The following is a 19,592-nucleotide window of genomic DNA, read 5'->3' on the forward strand; positions in this document are numbered from 1 at the left end:
TGATGAAGCTTACCTTGCTATGAACAACAGGGCCATCGATAACTGTCATACTATAAACTGAATCCTTTGATTTGATTTATACAATTGTACTGCAACCCTGAGCTATTAAAACTTGGTTTGTTTCTTTTAACGTACTATTAACAGCCAGAGTCATGTCAGGACGTTCCAGGTTTATTGGTGGAGGAAAGCCGGGGTAACCGGAGCAAAACCACCGACAAGCGGTCAGTACCTGGCAACTGCCCCATGGGGCATCCCGCATTCCAGAGGTGGAAGGCTTGTGGTAATATGTCGGGACATATTAACCATTTGGCCTCCGCGGCCCCATACTCTATTATAACACGTTAGAAGATGCAATAGGGGAAGATATATGAAGGTGCGTCACCATGATATACAATACATTGTATTCATTTGAGAAAAGACAAAATCAGCAAGTGTAGATAAAGTCTAGGACCCGTAACTTTATTAGAACAACATAAAACTTAAAAAAGTGACATTATAATACCGATATGTGAGTATCAGACAGGGGTTAAGTGAAATTAATATACATGTGATATCAAATAAACAACCTACCGTCAACATAGAGTAAAGTACATGTATATATATTGTCGAATCTATAATCGATTTAATTTGAAATCCAAAATTGAAAAATGGAAACAGATTATCATGCAAGCCCATAGACTTGTTTTTTAACCTAATCATTACGTTATCAAATTGTTGAAATATTGTTTATTTTTATATTTTCAAATAAATGAACTATATGAAGTTGATATTAACTGAGAAAGGAAACATTTTTATCTAAATTTTCTTTCAAGATATTCACGCTATTGAAAACAAAAGTTAATAGTACGCTAAGCGTAGCTTGTCAAGCCTTGTTGTTTAGAAGCTACGTACATCTACATGACAATAAACTTCATTCATAAAATAATTGGAAAATGAAATGAATTCACTATTTGCCCAGTGGTACTTTATTCATGCTTTTTTATTGTATCTTCCATATATCATAATTCTAAAAGGGTTCTTTGGAAAAAATACAAATGTCTTTATCTTTTAATTCACTTTTTTATTATTTGAAGTACGAGTGTTCTTTATTATATCATTTAATTTAAAAATACTGAATTAAAAAAAAGAAACGCTGGATGCTAAAATAATCTTAAAAGTGCAAATGTATATAAAAAGACACCTTGTCAAAAATCAAACAATTTTTGACTGGAAGGTTCGGATTACAATGTATTTGGATTTGGCACACAGAAAATAAAAAATGGAGGATACTTTCAGTACAGTTGATATATCATAGCAAATGAAAATGTATAACAAATATTTTGCGTATCAGCGTATATGTATGGATGATCTTGATACGCATATATTAAGAATCTCTCTCGTTTTAAAACGGAATAGATCTACCGAAGTTTCTCAACATAATGTCATCACAGTTATACTTATGAACGATTATAACGTACCCCACTTTATACATTATGTTTTCTGTGTTTAGCCTCCAAATATTGACAACCATTTGTTGAAAATCATTTATGAATCGTTCCGGATGGTAATATATCAATCCACTAGGATAATGCCATTTGTTCTGATAACTAAAACACTCGAGGAAAATGATGACGTCATATGTGTGATGTAGCAGACGTTGCCATGATTTAGAGACGTGATGAACACACTGATACATATAAGTACTTCCCATTTGTTACGTCACAGTATTCTTTATACATCTGTAGTGCGGTTTTGTACTTGCTCCTGCTGATGAATAATGCTTCCCTGAATCAACACATGTGTCTATGATATTATGTCATAAATAGTGCCACTCACACATTATTGACGTCACGTCTGTGTGTTAGAACTGTGATGTCAAGAACATTTTCGTTTGACATTATAGTCCTTCCAACATCTTTATGGTTTTTTCGTAACACGTTCACACAATTTACTGCGTACACATACTGTCGCACCTGTGGATAGAAAAATTAATAAAAATACTTCTATCACTTAATAATTTATTTTGTACAATGTATATGTCATTGTAAATATTCTACCTGTGAATATACGAAACAATAACAAGTATTGCAAATGGTGTAACCCATCAATTTGGTTACCAATATCACTTTAAGTACGTGTTGTTTGCAAATAGGTATTTTCTATCAAGTAGATGAAATATGTTTTTCTTATTTTCTGATACTTGCCATACGTTAAAGTTATATGAGTCATATTTTTCATACTCACGAATCAAGATAATCTTTTAATACGTCATTCACTACCAAAAGTTACTCACATTTCGAAAATTACAGTACTTTCAATGCATTGGTTTTAATTTTACAAGAACAAATAAGAGAAATTAAATAACCCGTCGTCATACCTGCGCACAATAGATGTAAACAAACATGTAGACGAACACGTTGTGTTAATGTTATTTTGGGCTGAAGAAGGCCCTATAGTGGCTGAATATATATTCCATAGAAATGATTTTGATTTTAGTTTGAATTTATTTTGACCTTTTATTTCAGATTATTAATACACTATCTTTATACCGTTTTTACCTCATTATATATTAGAGAAGAAAATAATTTTTGCAGTACTGCCATATGTACATATGATATATATAGTGAAGCGAAATGAGTACCTACGGTCAGACCACGAAGCCAAATTGTGGTTTGCGATTTCATGTCACATTTTTACATTATAATTAGTAATTGTAAAGTGATTTCTGAACGTATTTTCCCATCTAAACATACATAAGTTATAAATAAACAACAATGTTACAGTACATAATTTCTGTGTTTATAAAACATCTGCAGCCATTTGAATGATTTTCACGGCTTAATTCACCAAACCTTATGGATTTCAATAGATTAATGAAGAAAAAAAGGTTACGGCACATAAATTTTCTATCAAGTAGAAGATTTATTTTTATTTTCTTGTAACACACTCAGTTAAGCATTCTGAGAATACATACATATATGTAAAACTTATGTTATAAAAACATTATCATATATGATGACCATAATGGATTTCCTTACCTTCAGTCCCGCCGAGGCGGCAGGACCGGTGGGATCTACCGTCTGGACGTAGGTAGGACCATCACCTCGTAACACAAACCCGTAACCCACGGAGTCACTGATAATCTGAAACACAATATAAAATGCTAGTTAAATTGATGTCACTGGTAATCTACAACAGGATTCAAAATTGTAGTTAAATTGATGTTACTTTTGACGTGAAAATGGTACGAAAGTTTAAAAAAAAAACTGTTTCCTGTTGTTAGTATAAAGTGGGGTGTGTTGCTTGGTGTCTTCGGCGGCATGCTTCAGTGATATAGCACTATAAACGGGGCAATAGTTCCACTACACAACACGAATAAACCACAGTCTCCCAAAACACGCACCTCGCATTTCACATAAACAGATTACCACATACATTGTATACGGGAGGTCTTCCTGAAATGACCTTGGTGGTTAATAGGACGAAGACATAATAAACCAAAAAAAAAAAAGATTTGTTACCCTTACTCTAATTCTGGCTTCGTTTCGTTGGACAGTTCTACGGATAATTGTTCTTGTTCAATCTTGATAGCATACGACTATTGATATCAAGTACGTATTTGCAAATTACCCATTATGCTTTATCCACTAAAATCACTACAGATTATTTTTAATTCATTACAAGAGAGAGACATTGGCCAAACTATAAATGTAACCGTTATTCAGCGATTTGCTACTGGAGATATGTATCTTAAAAATCAAAGACTTTGAGTTGAAATTGATATAGACAGTAACACCGAGGGATTTAAAGATAGTTACACCAAAATCTCTGGCGTTTCGAAATCCTAGATACAGAGGAGAATCTTAGCAAATGCAATCTAACAGCTTATGCAGAAGAGTGCATATAAAATTATATCCTGCAAAAAAAAAATAAAAAAAAATAAAAAAATAAATAAATAAAAAAGAATCAATAAATAAAATGGAAATACATTTGTATTTAGCATAACTATTTTAATCATTTCCCCTTATTTGACAAGACTTCGATTATCTTCAGTATCAAGACTTTTTTTCGTCATAAAATTTATGCAATGAAAACCTTTCAAAACTCCTAAATGTTAGATATTGCGTCAAGGTGACAATAACTACATTTAATTCCGATTATTTTTCGTCCAACCCGTACGCATGCCATATTTCAGCAATATAAGAGTTATAGGTCCATCGGTGACAGTAACGTGAGTCTTGTAACCTATCAGCACTATGAAGTGATACTCAGGTAAGCACGTCACCAGGAAGACAGTACACAAGAGTTATTGTGTAATTATATGACCTAGCACTGACCATAACCTATCATTGACGGATGACCTATGTAAACCTAAATAACCTTGAAAGCGAAATACTTCGGTACAGTCCTCTCCTATTTCTAAAATTGAAGATCGTTGGAGCATCATTATCTGGCATTCAAAATTGTATACATAATTTAAAAAATTATATACTCCTAAATGCTTTAACTTGACCAATATACTGTAAAAGTGATTATTGTGCTGAAGTCCAATTTTAGCGCAAAAAACCTGTTAGCGCAGTAGCTGTATATCTATGGCGCTGTAATCTCGGCGCAATGATATTTCAGCACAGTATTTCTAGCACTAAAATAAGATTACGCTAAAAATATGCACGTTTTAAATAACATATTCTTCAACAACACGTATATTTACACATTAATGAAGCTATGGGACTGAAAACAAGTTTCAATCATAAATAGAATTAATACAATAGTTTTCAGTGGAAAAGTATGTTTAAAATATCACTAATAGACCCAACAAGCTATAAAAATATTCCATATCGTATTATATGATACGGCGTATACTTTGCAGTTGGATTATATACATGTGTATATACCTTTGGTTGGTAAACAAAAGTCACATCATATGCTATCTTTAGATGTTATCAAATTGTGCCTTGTCATCTAGATAATACAGCCCCACAATCAGATGTATTGGGGACATCCGGGGTGTGTTGGGTGACCAGTTCACAACTGTTTATAGATAAAGAAGGAAAATCCCAAGTGGATAACAGTAATGTATATTTCATCATTCAGTGGTAAACAGTCCAAATACGTTTATAAATCTAAATAATGTCTGCACCGTTCCGTAAACTATTATATAGGGATGGATGTTTTATCAGATTGCTTCATATCTACAATTTTCAATACAGTAGTGATATATAAATCAAAATATGGTCCAGCTCATATCTGAGTGCTTATCATTAAATACATGATACATTTTGTTTCATTATCAATGCTGCTTGATGTTTAATATCTTCGCGCAAATGATTATGAGGATCGATGTCCAGGAGACATCAGTCAAAGTTCATAGCAGAACGGCGGCTGTCACGGAGACACCAAAATCTCGGGTGATGGACGAATGACAGATTTTTATATTGAAGTGCAAACAGGATGTTCATTAATGTGACACTATATCAGCTAACACCTTATGAGGACAAATCCCTACTTATACCCCCGCTGCACAAATTTAGTAATAACTCTATCAATAGGGGGTATTGCAGAGCCCTATATACTTTACTCAACTCCTCTTTAAGTCCGGGTTTTGTCTACCATAATTTATCAAAATCTGTCCAGTGGTTTTAGAGGATTTTTTTCCGGACAAAGTTGTGTCACAGACATAGACGGACAGACGGACAACCCGACTCCATCCAGTATGACACCCTCCCTTTAACTTCGTTGCGGGGGTATAACGAGTCAACGACAGCTACCGTTATGGGGGACATCAAGAGACCACCTACAAAAATGTATTCTGTCAGCCTTCTCTGATCTATCAAAGTTAACCGATAGATGTACTTCCCTTTGTTTCACTCTGACAGTTCACGAAGGGGAGCGACTAAGATAGATGAGAACACTTCAACGACGAAACTGCAAAAGAACTCAGTGGAATGGTAGTATAAAAAGGGAAAATATAAAATCTTAGGGAAGTAAGTTTTGTTGCTGTTTGGAAGGAAGTACCCTTTCTTTGAAGTATTGACACTATGATACTTACTCTCATTCTATGTTTGATGTATGGCGTGTCTAGTGATTCCAGTTCGTCTGCTGTGGCCTGCCGTAACATTACTGTAATTAATGATAAATCGCCATAACTCATAAATACGACTGAATTCATCAATTTTCCAAATATTTAAAATTCTAAATCGTTTTGATGTAATTAAAAAAAGTTACAATGTATACGATGATGAAATATGCAAATTGATGAAGATGTAATTTATTCGATAGCATATTCTTCAAACCGAAATAATTTTTACAGTCCTTATTTTGTAAGCTATTGAAGTTGCTCTTTTGCTTTCGCAGTTTTGATGGACCTATAGCCATCAATAAAACGAAATATAATACATTTTATTGTATATTGAAACATGAATTGTTATCATTCTTTTAAGACTAATCACGACCATATCAACCCTCAAACTAGTTTGAATTTGGAAGTTCCAGACAACCAATAAAAGTATCCACATTTATTTCATGTGAGATAGTTAATGTGAGAAATATGAGTAAATGTCCAGCTGCATTTCGTTATACAGTAAATACCAATATATCTATCCAGCAGATCCTACCTGATTTTGGAGCGTTTAGCTCCCTAGTGTCGATGCCTTGTTCATTGTCGGAGGACCAGGAACCAGACCCACTCCGATCGAATGAGCCGGTATAGACATCGTCTCTATCCTCCTTATCTATCAGCAGAATACAAGCACATACATCAGCTAGGCTATTTATAGTGAAATCTTGTATCAACTTTCAATTATTACTAAATATGCTTTATCAAAATCTTAAAATAACCTTAAAAGCCAACAAATACTTCAGATACAGAAACTAAAACTAAGCTGAACGGAACCAATTTCTAAAAACATCGTGCAGATATAGATGTATATTTCAAGGAAGCAGTCAAACCTGTCAATAAAGACCACCCAAGGGGAAAGGAAAAGTGGTCTCTATAGTCAAGTGGTCTACTTGCACAGGCCGATTGCGTTATAAATGGCCATTTGAAGTTCTAAGAAAGTGGTTTTAATAGGCAAGTGGTCCTTATAGAGAGGTGGTCACTAAGTCAGGTTTCATTGTAAATATATCATTGAATATCAAACTTAATGTTTTATTTAATGTTTATATGATGATATTATTTATGAAAGAGTATTTACGAATGAAACTTAATGTTTTATTTTCAATGAGAATAAATTATCAATGACAGTATACGTACGAGTGATAGGCTTTGGCATCACAGAATGTTCATCGTGTGAATCCACAGAGAAGGACAGTCTGACTGGGGAGAGACGACTCATTGTGGCCGGTAATTTAAACACATCAGAGAGAACACGTCGACGATCAAAGTCGATAGAGAATTGGTAAAAGAGAGATTCAGCATTCCTAAAGTGATGATCGTCTGTCACTGAAATGGAAACCTCAATTTTTACAAACTAGAGAACTTTAATACAAAGGCAAGTTCATTTATGTTTTTCAAAAAGCATCTTTTTGCTGTTTTAATGATCTACTACAGTGCCAAATATCTTCATAAGAGCGCCATAACATGTAATATTTGAAAAGATTATCAACAGATTTTAAAGAATGCTTGGCGTATTTTGAATAAGTCGATGGTTTTTGAAAATAAGCCTACCAAAAAATATAAGCCACGGCTTATGATCGAGATTTTAGGGGATTTTGATGGGTTATAGATTTTGAGAAGGTTAAGAAAGCTTATGAACGAGTTATAGGCTTATTTTGAATAAGTCATTGACATATTTTGAACAGTTAAGTCTAATTCTTCCACTTAAATTTCTGTTTTATTACATTAATTTTACTAATCGTGAAAAGCCATAGGGTTTAACCTGCATTTCACAGTTCAAAATCATCAAGTTCATAATTTCTAATTATTTTAAAACATTTCCAATCAATTAATTGTACCGTGACGAATGATGTTGTTTTCCAGTAGCTGGCGTCCGAGATAAATGGCGTCCTCACGTGTGACAGCCTCTTTTTGACCAGTCAGCCACTCCACGAACTTTGACCCCATAAAGGCATTGTGATATGTCTGACCTGCATGAACGAAATCACTTACTAGTCCTTTCTTCTTTGTCATTCTGAAATCATAGATGGAAATGGCTTACAGCAAATTATTACATTTGACTATACCACGCTTTACCTAAACACGATATATGATATATCTTCAAAAAATCTTATACAGTACAGGCATATATCGTGTTTAGGTAAAGTGTGTTTGATAAATCTAATCAAAATCTTATTTAATGACAACTTTATACACCATTAGTGCACTCAATGTTTAATTTCGTAATTACTTCATGGTAAATCATATATATGCTATACCATAATTGGAAGTTATTAGTTTATTTTTTCATTTCATCTTTCATAATTGCAAAAAAAAAAAAAAAAAAAATGATTTCATGAATAAGAATATTTATTAAATCATTAAAGATGCTACATCGCTAACATATAGAAAAACAGGAGCAGACCAATTACTGTTTGTCTTCAGTTAGAGAAGTGACGTATTTTACACTATTACCACCTTTGGAAAGTTTGAGCTTCTAGTTTTACCTCAGAATAAATGTACTAAACTAATTAATTAAGTCCCGAATAAAATCCATGACACCATGTCTTGAATAAAGTACTGAATGCGCATCCATTAAAAGCAAAATGTTCTTTTTTTACATTATTTTCTGTGTTAATTAGACATCTATATACACGTTTTAACACCAATTATTGTTCAAATAGTGATTATCATTTATGCTCTGTCGGCGGTGGAGCATTTTAAAATCTACTTTGGACTATTCTGATTCCCGTTTTGCGCTTGTTTGAAATATTTTTTTAGTTTTTCTTGTTTCTGTGCAAAATAATTTATATCTAAGAGCGTACCTGAGATATATTTGTATCCCCGTATAGAATAGCGTAAGATCTTTGTCGGCCGACGTATCGTCGTCACGTCTAAATCTATAGAACAGTTGGTCGTCTTTGAATGTGTGATCATCACATACTGAAACAAGTAAGCTTTAGTGTCAACATTCATATTTACATCGATGAAAGGTTACATTTTTGTTTCGATTTCAGTTGGATTTTTTTTACCAAATTCAGATGCATGACTGCATTATTCACATAACTGGTAAGGATTATGTTTATCTTGAGTTCTATGACAATTTTAAGATCAAGTTTTTTTAATAACAAGTGTTAACTGCGGCTTGCATCCACAGTCCCTCCACTTAATTGATGATAACAGACCCTATACAAATATGAAAATTATCTACATGTATAATTTTGGGATACCTTCACGAAAACATACATGCATTTTCATTAATCGTTAATTATTAGACTTGTTGTAGCGCCCAGGGGGGTCTTATGAAGGGTATTGTCTTTATGTCATCACATTGTACCCTACTACCAACCCAGATTCACGAAATTTTAGTGATACGTCTTCAGGTGAAAATTGTTGTGAGAAGACTATGAAAATAAATCTTATCAACGCGGAAATGTAAATACAGTCAGTCTTTGGATTTCAAAAAAAAAACCTGATATTTTTTTTCTCAAATCATATAATGTATACTAAAGAAAGGAAACAAAATCGAAAACAATTAATGATGATTAATATCCTCTTTTGAAATCACTGAACTGTTCGTGTTTTTTTTTCTTTTCTAAATGTTTCTAAATGTTTCTAGTTTATTGTAGGAAACTTCTAAAATCTATTGTACCTACCGTGATGGAAGATTCCGTGATTCTGTAGAATGCGCATGCCTGCGACCGAAGCAGCTCGTGAAGAGCAGTGTTTACAACGAAGCAGCCAATCAACTGTCTCGTTACCAGCGAAACATTGACGGTAGTTCCTCAGATGATACCGTCTGTCTCTTATCAACATGGACGAGTTCATATCTCTCCTAAATAAAAAAATAATGAGCAAATATTGCAACTGAATAATAAAAATATTAAATAGAGAAGCCAGTTAATATTGCGACTTATCAATACACATAATTGTATACATATTAAATAATTTCTATAGAAACAAGCACAGTAGTACCCCGTAATACCGCCGCATTTTGTCCAGTGCCGATTTTGGCGAAATAACAAGGTAGCGGTTCAACGGGGTTTAGAATGTGTAGATCCCAATCACTTCATTTAGAAACTTTACAACCTACATAGATATTTTAAAGAAACAATTGAAACATGAATTGTATCATCTTTGTTAGATGTACATAACGAGAATATCAACAAAATATTATAATAAAATTTCAAAACCCACTGATTCCATAATTTCTGATTTAATTATATTTCAAAAATAATCAAATTCTACTAACTTATACCACTGGCAACCTGGTGCGACAAATATTAAAGATAGAGGACATAGCTCTTGAAAAATAATGTCTTCTTTTGCAGTTTTGCAGTATAGATATAATTAAGGAAACAAAGATATTTCGAAGGGCACCATACTATAAATTGATATAAAATTAGGATTAAGAATAATGAGAGTATATTAATGAAGTATATATACGATTTGTAGCATATATTCCTTCCTCTATCACACTGGTTTGTGTTATGTGACCCTAAAATACCAATGTATTAATTACTAATACTAATAATGCCGATTTTATTGATATTGAAAAAAAGTTACCAAGCAAAATACATGCGTATATTGTACATCTTAAAAAGAACTATTGAATCGAAAGTAGAAAAGAAAACATCAAATTACAAGAGACAACAATCTATATCACGTGTTGAACCAGACGTCCAAACAAAGTATATCACGTGATCAGAAAACGTTTACTAACACGAAGCAAACATGCTCAACACCAGACACGTGTCTGATGACTTTCGCTCCAGACATTGTACGTCTAGCCAAAAGACAGACAACAGTCGGGAGTCATATGGATCACCAGACAGTGCAAGTCTAGACAAAAGCAAGATAGGAAAATATGAGCAACCAGACAATGCAAGTTTAGTCAAAAGTAGAAACACAACATCCAGAAAAGTCTAGTCAAAATAATGACGGCACTCAATCAGGTGCCTTGTGGGTCACCAGACTGGCCAAGTCTAGTCAAAAGAAAGACGAAATCAGGAAAACAAGATAAGTCTTTTATCAATGGTTGGACAATGCTCTTTTCACAATAAGCATTAAAATGTTTACAATGTTTTATAGCATAATAGAAGCCGATTTCAAACTGATTTCTAGATTTTGATATGGATATTTGGATACTTCTGCTAGATAATCATAATCTACAAAGACCAGAAGTATCATTTATCGTAACCCAAAGCATCATTCATCATTCAGAGAGCAGCCGTAAACTCCGTGTTTAATTGTCACGTTTCTCCGACACGTGCCATTGTTAGTATCTATGGTATACATTTTATATCTACACAACGATAAATATACTGCTGTGTTTATAATATCCTAATCTTACTCACACCCTTTGTTGACATCAGCATATTGCGGTAACAAATCAACTCTCATCTTCACGATTTGAAGAATGATATCGCATATTTTAAGTTCTCTAAATGTTATTCCATTTAATTTCAAGCAAATAAAGCATATGAGAATTATTAGAATTCTTATCACATCCTTGTAAATTATTTTTATTGTCAATCTGGTTTCAAGCAAATAAAACGCGCGGACAAGGCAAATTACTTATTTACATTGAACTAGGCCTTGATCAATTTCCTTTTTTTCTATTCGTTTCACACAACATTTTGAAGCACAATTTCAGTCAACGGTACCCATATACCATTATATGACATTACTGTTTATAATAGAAATTATTATTCAAACTTCCGAAAAACCCACAGTGCAGAAGCAACATCATCTTAATGTTGCTTGTCACGTAGACTTCTTTGTAACGGTGCAATAACATTCATGTAGTTGTTTTTTCCGTTTTCAACTTTCTATCACACATTATCCATAATAAATTGTGAACATAGAAATAAACATTTTTTGCGGTTTAAACAATTTTGGGTATTTATATCACCTGAAGTAAGTTGACGTTCGAAAAAACATTTTGATTTAGTGATCGCTCATAAAACCAAAGAATATCAGATTGAAAAATACCTTAATTGCTCTCCAATTAGATAGATTTCATGTTTTTCGGAGAAACTGTGGGTTCTTTCCCTTTCCGTCCCTCCGGCCTCCATGGCTGCACGTCTTGTCCCCTAATAACTAAATTATAGGTATGTCTTCACTGTGAGAGGTAGACACAGGTGTAGGTGGAGTATGACGATACAGATGAGTAATAAATCTGATAGAAGGAAGGTCAACATCTATCTGTTATCAAGCTGCACCCGATATAATAAATACAGGTCATATAATCATTGGCGGTCAAATCACTGGTGATCTTCATATCTATTTGTTTACTTGAGAGGCAAGTGTTAGTAAATGTAACGTTTATTCTGGTGTTAGTAAATGTAACGATTTTTATTCAAGTGTTAGTAAATGTGACGATTTTTATTCTAGCGTTAGTAAATGTAACGATTTGTATTCTAGTGTTAGTAAATATGTTATGATTTTTATTCTAGTGTTAGTAAATATAGCGATTTTCATTCAAGTATTAGTAAATGTAACGATTTTTCTACTAGTGTTAGTAAATGTGACAATTTTTATTCCAATGTTAGTAAATGTAACGACTTTTCTTTGTTTTCCATTTAAATGTTTGGGTGTCAATAAAGATTGTATTTGTAAAAGAAATTTGTATATATGGTCTGAGAGGAATGCTAAAAGTAACATTTTTCGTTAACATTGAGATTTTTTATGTTTAATATTTTATTATAAATATCTAGTCTTAAAGAACCTTAAGGAGTCAACTCACCAATATATGACTTGCAGGCTACATTTGTATTTGACACTGCTGATCGTTTGGATCGTGGTTCATCTCCTAGCTGGGAACACTCTCTGGACAGTGTTTCGGCTATATCTGCTCTTTTTAAATTGACTTCAACGTTTAATACAAGCCATTCACACCAAAACAGCGCACCATCATCAAAGCATCGATTATCATTGTATTAGTTTTTACAGAAGAAAGTTTTACATAAGAATAATTTCTAGCAAATGAAAACAACTACAGTAATTTTGCAGTTTATTAAAATCCACAAAACACAGTCAAAATTGTTGTCAGGATTATATTATGTGTTTCTCATTTTAGAGTGCGACGTAGATTTAGATTTGCATATCGTTAAAGCCGACTCTAACTCCTCCGGAACACATGGACACGTAGGTATGAAAAACATGAAGTGGTTAAATGCTGACGTTGATATGAACATTTCAACCATTAATACTTTTAGAGAGTTAATGTAAATCTATTATTTCGTCTATCAATTATATTATTTTGTTATCTTTAGTAGTTTTGTTTCAGAATTGTGACATAGTTAGATCAATATAACGTCCACTACTTAAGTGAATTAGAAATGTGAATCCAACTTTATCAAGATTTTTCGTAATGTGACTTATTTTGAATTTGTTAACTACATTGTACCACTCACGTGTTATTATTTAATATTGTATTAATGCGACTTAGATCTAGAACTTAATTTTCATCATTTTTGTATTGATAGTTTTGAGTCAGCGGCGCGTGCGTAATTAGAGTTTTGTTTATATATTTTTGTTTCTACAATGTGACTTCAGTAAATCATATTTCCGCGTCTTTATACCTAACATAAATATAATTTGATGTAGACTCGCATTGTTCTGTGCTTGAAACATGTTCGCAGCGATTTATCATCGCGGTTTTTATTTTTATTTTTTTATTTTATTTTTGCGTTTTTTAATTAATCGCGAAATATGATAAATTTAATCTTCTATTAAAATAGGCTTGGTTTACAGTATTTATCACTATCATCATTCTGCTCTATTGTGTACTGATATTGTATATTTAGGAGAGGGTTACTACCATTTTGCTCTCGTAATGTGTTTTTTCTTCCGCATTGTAGCTGTTTGCATGATAAATGCAGTACGGGTTTGATGATTGGTTGTCGGCTTAGAGCCATTATCTTAATGATGAGATACAATATCATTGAGATATAATTAAAATAACAATCACGATTACATATCGAACCAACTTCAGGCATTTCGTCACGAAAATGAAGACAAAAGAGGCGGAAGAGTAATTAACTATCTATTGAAGTTGATGTGTCATCACGAAAATCATAATTTTGATATTATTTGAGCATGAAAATAGACATATCAATTGAAAATTATCATATAAGATAACCATCGAATATTGAAACAACTGGGATATTTTTTATCGGGGTTCACTGTACGCAATCAAAATGAAGATCAATCCTTAAATATGGATATAAAAAATAGAAAAAGCCATTTGTGAGATCTGAGAATAAGCAATAACAAACTTCCATTGTCAAAATTATCTTGATCTTGGCCAAGTTGTATTCTGGTGGCCTCAAAAGGAAATATACTTAACTAAGCACAAAAAAGGGATGCCGCCTATGAAACTTCAAAACCATTGATGACGGTTTGTTAGATAAGTTATTTTCTTAATGGTTTCAAAATGCAATATGCACAACTAAGGAAGAATCATATGAAATCGTTTTCGGTGCTTTTGAAAAGTACTGAAATAGTACCTGAATTCAGCTGTCAGTATTGTTGCTCAACCGTCATCGTCATCAGCCAAGTGGTCCATTGATCTTTGAAGGTTTCAACCCTTATCCTGGAGGAACTCTCTCCGAATACTTGGTCACTAGGAGTGATTAGTCCCTACTCTCTCTAGTCTCCGACGGTTGGCTTCCTGCGTCTCTTGCCTCTCAACATCCACAGCCAACAGAAAGCTATATCTGCCTCCTTTTTCAACTCTCTCATGGAAGTCTTCCTCGCCGTCCCAGTGTGCCGAATACTCCAAAGGCAGGCGTGTCTTCGAGAGGCCAATCTCCTCAAGGAAGTTTCATTCCTGCCAGACCATCCATCGAAAGTTGATATTTGGTGTTTTCTCTGCTGTTTGTCCCTCTTTTAAGAACCGGATAAATGATGGCCATTTCTGTGTTCCCCTTGCCGCCTTCTTCCTCTCCCAGATTTCTGCAAGATGCCAAGCACCTGAGCATGCCTTTATGTATATCGATCTTGAACCAGAGTGCCAATTCACATGAAGAGAAGATTTGTGTTAGGCTTTTGACTGATGGCATGTGTGATAGTTCACTAGTCTCCATATGTGAAATTTTTTTTGTTTTGGTTTGAGAGATCATCATAGGCAGTTACTAGGCTGAACAGTGTGTATTTATCTCAGCCCAGGACAGTTTCTCTCTTCAAATTCTGGATAGATACTCTCTTCACCACTCATTTTCACTTTTGGATTCTTCTTGTCCGATATCTTTGTGCATAAGCATCTTTCCTTCTCACAAACTGTTCATACAATGTCATTGTATGCCTCAGTTACTGCCTTGCTGGCTGACCACTTTCTTCCAGTTTTAACATATACTCCTGCTAGTCTTACTTTCTCATCTCTAGAGTCAGAGTTTTGTAACAAGTATTGCTTCCCGTCTTGAACAATGACGTTTTTCAGAATTTTAGTTTTGATACACATTTATCAGTCTTGTTGGCGAGAAGCACTGAGGAACCCTGACGTCTCTGAAGCAGACCTTTTTTACATTCTTCACATTTTATAGGAAAATATCTTATACCATAAGTGACCTGGATAGCTGTGGAAGAAGTCATTGTTGGATTGTCACACGTTTAACTTTCCTGGTACACCTATATCGTTGATGTGACTCAGTCTCTCTCAATTTTGCTGCTCTACCTTGCTATTGCTTGGCCACAGGCAAAGGATAATTTGAATAGCCCGTTATCTGATGACAAATGGCCAAAAATGACGAACAGTCCTATTATTCATCAGGAGAATAATACTCAAAATATGTTTGCAAAATATAATTTTATTTCTTAAACAATTCAGTCGGTTTATACAGAATTATGCGATAACCATGTACATCAGAAAGTCTTTAAACAGCTTAAGTTTTGTTTAAACAAAAGATAAAAATTTCCAACAAATCAATTCATCTGAATGGACAATTTGGTGTACAATACAACCCCTCAGCTTCCAGGGATATAAAAAAAATCAGCATTGAATAATTTAGCCAATGGATCTAGTGACATAAACATCACAACGGACGTCTAAATGTAGTAAAGTCTATAACGGAAATATCAACAAGTACTTCTCTTGTAAAATTCAATGGAATGTCCCAAATCATTCTGTAGAGATTGATATCTAAAAGTATTTCTGTAGTGATCGCTATCTAGAAGTATTTCTGTAGTGGTTCTCCTAGGGTTTTCTCCATCTCTCCAATGACCGCCTGGCATTCCTTCTCCACTTCTTCACACTCATCTATGACAAATACAATGTAAGTCAGCTTGTTATATTCATTGCTATAAAACTGCATTATATTTTGTAACCCTCTTATTGGCAGACTTTACTTTAAAATATACTTTAATCTCTGATCTGATTTTCTGTTTGGACCTTATTTGCTAGGGGTTATATTTCGCCAATTATCTCGGTACTATTGCCTTTGAAAGTATAATTCTTACAACAGGCTATAATGCGAAAAACCACGACTTAGATCAATTTTGCAGGGTATTAAATTTCATAATTTTGGATGGATCTGCAAATTTAGCAAAATTAAAAACCCCACGGATATTAGCAACCATACAGTAGTCTATACATTTTTCATACATTTTCTTTTTATCTGTAGTGCAAAGTTCAATATATCTGATACTATGAGACACTTGTTTGGTTTTTCTCCGAAGTTTTATTGATATTTTCTATATAATCTGAAAGCTTTCTTAAAGCCAGGCATTACATGATCGTTATGATAAACTCCTAGTAATTATACTAACCTTCCATCAATTCAGCCAGGAATGGGATAGTCTCGGGCAGGAGCCCTAAGTAGTCCTCTCCCAGTTTCTTGTGTAGCTGATCCACGGCATTCAAAGCTCCTAATCGCACCTATAATACATATTGAAGACTTGTAAAGCAATGTTTTCATAGTATCACACAACATTTTCGCTAATTGGCAGACTAATTTGCAAATGTGATTATACATACACTTTTATCTAAATCGTAATATCTTAATTTTGTTACAATGTCATTTTGTTTTTTTCTGATTAAAATCGCATAAACGTTTACCTGCTTAGCCAACCACCTTTTCAAATATTGACCAAGAAGAAAAGATTTACAGAACATTTTGTTCCAACTTCTCTCAGGCTAGTATTTATATATCTTCAGCTAACCTACATTGTCATAAAAGAGTTTACTATGAGTTCAGATGAAGATGATTATTATTGTCACAATGCTATGTAACTATATGGATCACATTACCAAATTTATTTGTATATGCTGGTTTATTATGTTTAATTTGTAATGTTTATAACATTATTACATAAATGATGCAAGAGATATGATACCTTTGGTTCCTCATGCCTGGTCTTGAGCAGGATCTGGTAGTTGAGAGTTTTCCACAGGGAGTCGTCTTGTACAGCGACGGCCATTTGTACAAGGCAGGGTACAAGGTGATGGTCAACACGCTTTCTGTACAAATTCTCACTACGGCCAGTGTTATCCAGCTACAATACCATTCAGATCAAATATTTAATGTATACTGTCGATAAATCTGGACTTCTGATTCTTATCTGATATTTCAAATTTAGGACTTGTCTTTAGTATTTATATCATATTCATTTTGCTCTAAAATATAATCTGAATGTACAGAGAATGAATATGTGTAACTAGTATTTACTATAAATGTAAATGGACCTACCAACCCCTCTGTAGAATTAGGTGAGGGCATATACCAAGGGTAATTTTCATAATAAGCAGTATATTAATATTGAATTTTTAGAGTGAATAGTCAGGCTAAAGATGGCTTAAGTAGGTTAAAATGGTGTTAATATATCCAGAAGAATTTCTTATGAAATAGAAAAATAAAATTTCCCATCAAATTGCTCTGCATGCAAAGAAATTAATTTATATTTCAGGAATCCTAAAATGTCCTCCAGGCTGGCTATGTCTGAAATTTCTACGTAACCATGTTTTCAAAGAGTTAGGTAATTTATTTTCAGAACCTTGCTAAATTTACATAGGGCATTTCAAAAGTGTCAATGGTCAAAATTGTTCAATGTAAGTAGAACTTGACCGTCATTTTGATATGTAAGGACTTTCAGAAGGAAAACAAATGCAGGCTGGTTTTCTTTTCCTGAATATTCACTTTAATCTTTGATCTTTTACCAGTTTCTCCTTGTTGTTTTCTACAATGGTTATGTGGACATATTAAGTAACAAAGTAATAATTCACACTTGGTAATGTCCATAATAAGTTTGTGTCTAACTCAAAAAATATGTAATTACCCTGCATTCACTTATACTATCAAATCAGAACACAAATTAACATGACATGATATGAAAGAGAACATGAGGATTAAAAAATCAGAATATACAATATAATTCATGTTTGTTACCTGGTCTATCAGTGGCTGCATCAGGCAGTCAAAGCGCTCTTTGTTAAGGAATCCCTCGGTATCATAGAGGAAACACTTGTGTAGACAGTTAAACACATGGATCAGTAGCTGATGGGACATTCGGCGATACGGCTTCCCCTTCCCAAAGTATCCCTTTTCTAAACATAGACATGGAAAGTTGTACAGTTGTGGATATTTGCTTTCTTAAAGATGCTCCACCGCTGACAGAGCAAAAATGATATTCGTCATTTGAACATTAATTGGTGTCTAATCGTGTATATATATGCCTAATTAACACAAAAAAATAATTTATTTTGCCTTTGGGGCATGCAAAATCAGTACTTCATACCATATAGGATATAGTGCCACGGAATTTTTTCGGGATGCAAATAAATATATTTCATATTTTTAACTTGAAGTAAAATTCGAAGCTAAAACTTTTCAGTGGTGGTAATGGTGTAAAGTAAGTAACTTTTGTAACTGAAAAAAAAAATACTAAATTGTCTCCTTCTGATTTTGATAGTGAAAAAAATACATTTGTCAGCGGTGGAGGATATTTGCTTTCTTAATGAAGGTTAAAAAGATAAAATGATTATTTGTATTTTATGGAATGCCAGGTTTTGAAAACTCAAGAAATGTTAGACACATTAACCTTGTCATCATGATCAAAAGTTGGAGAAAACTTGCTCCAAAGATAGATTTAAGTTAAACATTCATAACAAAATTAAATATGAAAAGGCATTTTGCTATTCCATGTTCAGCTCATAATAATACAACATATTGCACAACAATCAATTTCTGATCAACACAATCTATAAAACCTTTCCACATTGACACATGCAAAACCAAGACATAAGACTTAAATGGATAACAAGATGATGTTGAAAGGACTATACGAGACATTTGGAGTTTAAGCTTACTTGTTTTGGACGAGTTGTTGAGGTCCAGTAATTCCGCAGCATGTTGAACAAAGTGACCAGCAAACAGGGTAAAAAGGCTCTTCAGTTTCTCAGCCAGACTACAAGTAATTAGACGTATCTCAATTAAAGCTTGAAGTGAAACAGCAAATATCAAAGGGAAAGCTTGAAAATTAAAATAGCATATCTCAGCATTTAAAAGAAAAGTTTGTCAAC

At 33.5% G+C, this 19,592-nt stretch overlaps 2 protein-coding genes across 2 annotated transcripts in view; both read right to left on the reverse strand.

Moving 5' to 3' along the window:
• Positions 1 to 432: 432 nt before the first annotated feature.
• On the reverse strand, positions 433 to 12,347 carry LOC138324852 (DEP domain-containing mTOR-interacting protein-like). Its single transcript, XM_069270035.1, has 9 exons — positions 12,068 to 12,347; positions 9,730 to 9,908; positions 8,899 to 9,016; positions 7,933 to 8,108; positions 7,232 to 7,420; positions 6,594 to 6,710; positions 6,029 to 6,099; positions 3,018 to 3,122; positions 433 to 1,952 (listed from the first exon to the last, which is right to left on the reverse strand). Exons 1-9 carry the CDS (start codon positions 12,148 to 12,150, stop codon positions 1,812 to 1,814), a joined length of 1,179 nt encoding a protein of 392 aa, XP_069126136.1. The 5' UTR covers positions 12,151 to 12,347; the 3' UTR covers positions 433 to 1,811.
• Positions 12,348 to 15,865: 3,518 nt separating this feature from the next.
• LOC138326174 (HEAT repeat-containing protein 1-like) overlaps positions 15,866 to 19,592 on the reverse strand; it is a 34,495-nt gene continuing 30,768 nt past the window's right edge. The window contains 5 exon segments of the mRNA XM_069272302.1: positions 15,866 to 16,334; positions 16,844 to 16,952; positions 17,411 to 17,569; positions 18,460 to 18,617; positions 19,380 to 19,477. Coding sequence (XP_069128403.1) covers positions 16,246 to 16,334; positions 16,844 to 16,952; positions 17,411 to 17,569; positions 18,460 to 18,617; positions 19,380 to 19,477 — 613 coding nt within the window. The 3' untranslated portion in view covers positions 15,866 to 16,245.

Source organism: Argopecten irradians, chromosome 6, assembly GCF_041381155.1.
Source record: "Argopecten irradians isolate NY chromosome 6, Ai_NY, whole genome shotgun sequence".
NCBI classification, from domain to species: Eukaryota; Metazoa; Mollusca; class Bivalvia; order Pectinida; family Pectinidae; genus Argopecten; species Argopecten irradians.